General features: G+C 37.9%; 1 protein-coding gene across 1 annotated transcript in view; it reads right to left on the reverse strand.

Annotated features, from left to right (window-relative positions):
• The window catches only part of NOX3 (NADPH oxidase 3), a 38,914-nt gene extending 36,693 nt beyond the window's left edge, over positions 1–2,221 (reverse strand). The window contains exons 1-3 of the mRNA XM_005446555.1: positions 2,177–2,221; positions 1,420–1,515; positions 1,107–1,217 (exon numbers count right to left, since the gene is read on the reverse strand). Coding sequence (XP_005446612.1) covers positions 1,107–1,217; positions 1,420–1,515; positions 2,177–2,221 — 252 coding nt within the window. The remainder of the gene's footprint in view (positions 1–1,106; positions 1,218–1,419; positions 1,516–2,176) is intronic.
• Between the last annotated feature and the right edge of the window lie 3,779 nt (positions 2,222–6,000).

The following is a 6,000-nucleotide window of genomic DNA, read 5'->3' on the forward strand; positions in this document are numbered from 1 at the left end:
TAATAAATCTTCCAAAAATCTGGAGCACTGCGGGGTGCAATGCTAAAACACAGCACCTCCTTGGAGAGTCACTGGATCCAGCTCTGTGATGACCATGCTGGATCCAGTCAAGTTGCTCTGTACCATGCTCCTCAAGAGCACAGTACTGTCCAGACCAGCAAAATATTATCTGTGAGAAGAGTTCCAGTTCTCTGAGTTCTTACTCAGCATCTAAGTGGGCATGCATGCATTTTATGTTAATTCACAAACTGATTCGGAAGTTCAACAAGATGTTTTTCCTTAAATGCTTAGCTCCTGTACTCAAACTTATAAAACTGTTGATTCCCAGCCTAAATACTGCTTAAAATGTAACTCTAACTCTGGAAAAAAAAAAAAAGGCGGAATTGAAATAAAAACCAGCTAACAGTAAAAAAAAGAAAAAAAAAATTGTTGCCAATTCTAAATTCCTGTTGTTCTTGGAGTCATGAAGTGATCAGTGATTTTTTACCCAAACATGTGGTATTGGAGTTGCTCTGACTATAATAATTCACTGCAAGTTGAAGCTATAGCTAGTAGAGCTAAAGCCTTAAGTACTTCCTATGCATGATGCCGAGGTTAATGTAAATTCCTCTGAGTAGATGACCACTCCATTAAAAAAAACATGTTGAGAAGAAAGGAAGACCTGAGTAGTGGCCACGCAGGCAGAAGGGTTTAAACATGTTCCTATTATACTTATGGAACTTTTATATATCTATCTGTACATTTTGTCACTCTGGTTTTCACTTTGCAGCTACACAGGATACACATGATGGATATGTATTTTCTCCATTTGGCCAAGTTGCATTATTGTGTCCCTTTTTTTAGCTCCTCACTTTTCTCTTCATGACACCATGCTATGCAGTGACTGCCAAAATCAGTGTTGCATTTAGAGCACCGTGTTAAACAAGCCATTTGTTTCTCTTCAGTCATGAACGCTGACAGTTTAAATAGTAATAACAAGGCAATAGTGTACAGACTACTCTGTCAAAAATTAAAATTCCTTGGAAAATGTTTGATATGGATAATACTGTTGAACTATGGAAATTAAAAAGGGAGGATAATATGGCTATTTGAGAAATGGTACTTACAATGCTTGCTCCTCTTAAGAATGAAATAAGGTTTCTACTGACTGGTAACAGGATTAGCATGCAGTTAAAATTAAGGCACGTTGCAGAAGCTCTTGCCCAAGCCAGGGTTGACTGTACATATAACAATATAAAGAAAGTAAATTATAGGCTTGGTATAGAAAGAGCAAAAGAAGGAAAATACTACAATAAATAATACTCTTATATGGGAAAATTACTGTTGAAGCATCAAAAATATTATGAAGGATGTCAATAAAATCAGACTATGCATACATTCTTCTTGTGGAATTTTTTTATCTATCAAACTCATACTTACTCCCAACATAATCCGTGTATAAATGTAAGCATCTTCATCTTCATACCAGTGGTAGGTATCAATAAACAAATAGAAATTCAGTCCAAGCCACACCAGCTGCAAAGCAGACAGGCTACAGTTTAGTCACAGTTACAGTATTTTTAAATGCATATAAAATGGTTATAGTTTTAAAAGTATCTGAGAGATACTCAAAAATCAGTGTGCAATGCAGTTCTTGATCACAGATGACAGAACTCACAAATGCCTGCTGGAATGAGGCTATCTTTTAGCAAATGCCGGATTACAGTCCTATCCCCACATCCCCAGTAGAGGATATAGATGACATTTACTGTGTGATGGCAAACTTGATCTTAAACACAGGGCTTAGCCTGGTCTCTAAGAAGGCAATAAAAGCTAAAATTAAAGAAATCTAGAAATGGAGGGAGTTAGGAGCTGAGGAAATTCCTTTCTTTGCCCCCATACTCAATTCACCCAATCCTCTGAAAATAATTCAGAATATAATTTCAATTACAAATGCAAATGCCTGTTCCCTTTATCTGAAAACTAAAGTACATGGACTTAAAAATAATTAAAAATAAACCAGTAAGACTTTAAATTGTTTTTAAGAGTAGTTATAAAAAGACTGCTGAATATTTTATAGCAAGTTTTACATTAAGCTTGGGAGTATTACTGTAAGCAAACCATAAAATGTCTTTTAAACAAGCTTAAAATATTTATATATATCCAATTAGATTTTTTTAATGCTAAAAATACTCACTAATAACAGCACTGAGAGTTTTTCATTCAAAATCCAGCATCCCATCCTGAGTCTCTCTCCCTATGCTAGCAGCAGCTGACTCTTGCCTTCCAGTGTAACCTGAGTTCTCTGTCTATTCCTCAGGCTTTTCTACTAACTCCTTTTGTCTTTAGATTTTAATACGCACCTAGTGGGAGCAGGAGCTCTCTCTAGGAATTTTCTAATTAAGAACTGCCTGACAAGAACAGATCACCCAAGTGACATGTCTCATGACCTGTGTAAATAAAATGCTGGTCATTGTCCAGTCCTTTCTCTCTCCAGAGTTATTTCTTAGCAAATGAGAGATGCTGTCATTAAATTGTCCTCTTGTGCTAGCATGTATTTTGGTGGGGGTTTTTTGCTTTGTCTTTGCAGTTTGAACAGACTGCAACATTTCTTCATGATTAGTCTTTTAATTTAGTAGTAAATGGGAGCTTCCCTTATGTGTGTACAAGATGGGAATATAGCTAAAAGATCTGGGGAGTGGCAAAATCACTCAGAAGTTGGGAATTGTCAGAATGAAGGGTGCTCTAACATTTGTCTGGATTTCTTGTGAATATAGATTATGACAACATTAAAACACATGATGTTTTTTCATTCATTTGGCTGCAGTCATAAAACAAGCAGTTACTTTCTCTTTCTCTATTTACATTGTTTGGTGTAAGGACACAAATCCTACTTCCTTCCCTCCCTGCTCGGAGGAGAGAAGTAACCATTAATTTCCTCCTGGGCTGCTTTCTCAAGCCTCACAAACATCAGCTGCCTTCACCCACGACCTGTGAGGTGAGGAGAGGATGCCGATTTCAGAGGTCTGAGCATAGAGGGGTTAGGAAAAACCACGTCCCTTACTTGTGCATGTGGCTGGAGCAGCCGAGCAGGTGCTGTGGCTCTCCATGTGCTCCAGACCCTGCTCCCACATTTTGTCTGCAAAGTGACGTTGCTTTGGCAGAACTTAAGATGCTCAGGAAATACAAACGTCTTCCAAATACAATCCACAAACACTGTCCAGTGCTACAGCTTACCTATTTTTTTCCAGGATTTGTTTTTATTTATAAACCCAGATGTTTCTGTTTCTCTGGGTTTGTCCTGAGGACTGTTCAGCCTGCTTCCTTCCCCTTGGAGGTTTACTCCTGTGAGGATCTCACGAGCCATCTGCAAAAACGAGGCAGCAGGATTCACTACCTCTCAGCAAGATTTAAACTTTTTGACAGGCCAGTGCAATGGAGAATGCTGTTAGTCTGGCTAAGACTTCTTTAGTAGGTGGTTATTTGAGCACCCAGCACCATGATTATATCCAAAGTGAAGAGCACATTTTCTGATTTGCCTTTAGAAAGAGACAAGAATAATTTATTGACTTCTCTGCACTCTCCAGAGGGAAGTCCCTTACCCTTGGCTTCCCTTATGTCATGGAACTGGCAGCAGTTGGGGTAAGGAAGAAATTGCTTTGAACCATGGTCAGCTCCTCTGCAGGAAGGTCCTCCTGGCTGACCAGGTCTTAGCTGCTCTTTTGTCCTGTCCTGGTGAGTGCACTGCTCCCCTTGCCAGAAGCTGTGCAGACTCTGCCTGTAGTAATCTTGTTCCTTCCCCAGTAAAACCATTTTCTTAAGGCTTTCCTGTTGTGGCTGTGAAGGAGACCTTTCTGTGACAAAATAGCTTAAAATTTTTAAAGTTGAAATGCTATTAAGCTCAACTGCTTTCTAAACCAGTGCTAATGGCCATTATTATGAGTTAGCAGAACCATGGAAATGTGGTTATGAATACTCTGAATACAAACATTTACAAGGGATTTATTTTGAGCTTTATTTGAGCTTTCTTGCATGATAAAATTAAGCATGATTTATTAACAAACTTTATGACAAGCCATGTGCAGCAATTGGCCAGTGTCCATTATGTGACTTGATATAGGCTATTCCCACAACCACCCTCTTTATAGTAGCTTTGGTAATGCAGGAGCTAACAAGATAGTGAGTATTGCTGTATTTTTTTGGAGAGGTCAAAAGGAGATGAAATAAGGGAGAAAGGAAGAAGAATGAGTAGAGGGTGAGGAGAAATACTGGTAAGGTCAGATGCCAATTTTAACTACTTAAAAAAAAAAAAAGGGTGGGGGGGAGGGGAGAGGGAGGAGGGGAGAAAACCCACTATCTGGATTAGCTGCACTTCAAAGAGAAATGCTGCACTGCGATGTTCTGCTTTGAAGTTCAGCCGATCCAGACAGCAATTTTCTAAAATGAGTCAAAACTGGCATCTGAAATAGATTTTTTTTCAGAGTACAGCAGATTCATATGCTGGTTTAGGCTCCAAAATTTGTCTGGATCAGCAGCTGTACTTCAAAGCAGCACATCTCACTACAGCATTTGACTTTGAAGTGCATGTGGTCCAGATGCCAGTTTTCTTAAAGGAGACGATGAATCAAATCACTTTATTTTTTGTCCTTTGAAACGGCTGTGTTTTTTCTCCTATATAACAGTAATGTGTGTGGTCTCCAGTATGGTATCTATCAATAAAAACATAAAGCTAACACAGAAGCTCTTTATTGCTTCATTTTCTACAAAGGAGCTGGTCATCATCATTTTATTATGCTGATTTGCAGTGATCTCAGCCAGTTTCTAGCACAAAGTATTCAGACAAGACTTAGGAAAGGACATTTTATTGACTAAAGAACTAAATTTATTCCATTTTGTTATTGTTTTATCATTATCGTGAGCTGCAACTGTCCTAAAAAGGATATAGAATAAGGATGAAAAGGGATTTGTTCTGGCAGCTGGGCGGAAAAGCAGTGATGGGCATGCTGAGTTCCCATGCAAGAGACAGGCAACTCTGTCATTAGCTTAAAAGGTCAGTTTTTGCATGGAAAGAGGTTTATGAGATGCTGAATTCTTCCATGTAAGTATCTCAGCATTAATGTCAATGTTTATATCAATTACTGCTACGGATCTCTATCGCAGTTAGTTCTATTCTATTTGACAGCAACCTGTATCTGAGGTTGTTAGTAATTTTTTTTAAGTACTTTCAACAGTGCTTACCCTTTACAAGACAAATTAATTATTAGCATGAGATTGTACACATATACCTATATATATTTCATTTTGCTAGGCTATTGTAATTTTGCTATTAGATATGCATGCCTTGTTTCTCAAAGGCAAAATCACTTCAGTTAACTCTGCCCTAACCCTCTGGTAGTTCTCCTGTGTGCTTGACTTTGTGTCTGTTAACAACCCAGATGAACTTGATAAGCTTCGCTATGCTACATATAGAGGTGGATATGGGTAAACAAGTGGTCCAGAGGATAAGAGTGCTTTAAATTTTGCAGACCATTGGACAGCCATTTAATTGCTGACTATATCAGAGTGTACACTTTGTATTAGACCATACAAAATGGTGGCACTGCTGTATTCTCTAATTTTTACATTATTTCTACATAATGTTTCCCAATAAAGTTTAAGAAGTGAGAGGCAGATTTGTCTCTGTTGAATGGATGAAGAAGCTGGACATATATGTGATAAACCATTCAACTTCTATGGAGAGAGAAACTGCTGAAGCTGATTAGAGTGCAAACCTTCCTTTTTTTTCTTTTTCTTTTTTTTTTTTTTTTCTTTTTCTTTTTCTTTTAAAGACAGTTCTGAAGGAATAGAGGCCAAGGTTCAGCTTTGGTTGTTCTTCAATGCTCCGGTTCTAGCCTTGTGAAAAAACTTGTCAAATTTCTATAAACAGTGGCTGAGTGACTAGTAGCACAAAAACAGCTATGTAATTTTTAGAGATTTTCTTAGAGTGTTGTTTTTTGGGTTTTTTTACTTAACATCATTGAT

This window comes from Falco cherrug, chromosome 6 (assembly GCF_023634085.1).
Source record: "Falco cherrug isolate bFalChe1 chromosome 6, bFalChe1.pri, whole genome shotgun sequence".
NCBI classification, from domain to species: Eukaryota; Metazoa; Chordata; class Aves; order Falconiformes; family Falconidae; genus Falco; species Falco cherrug.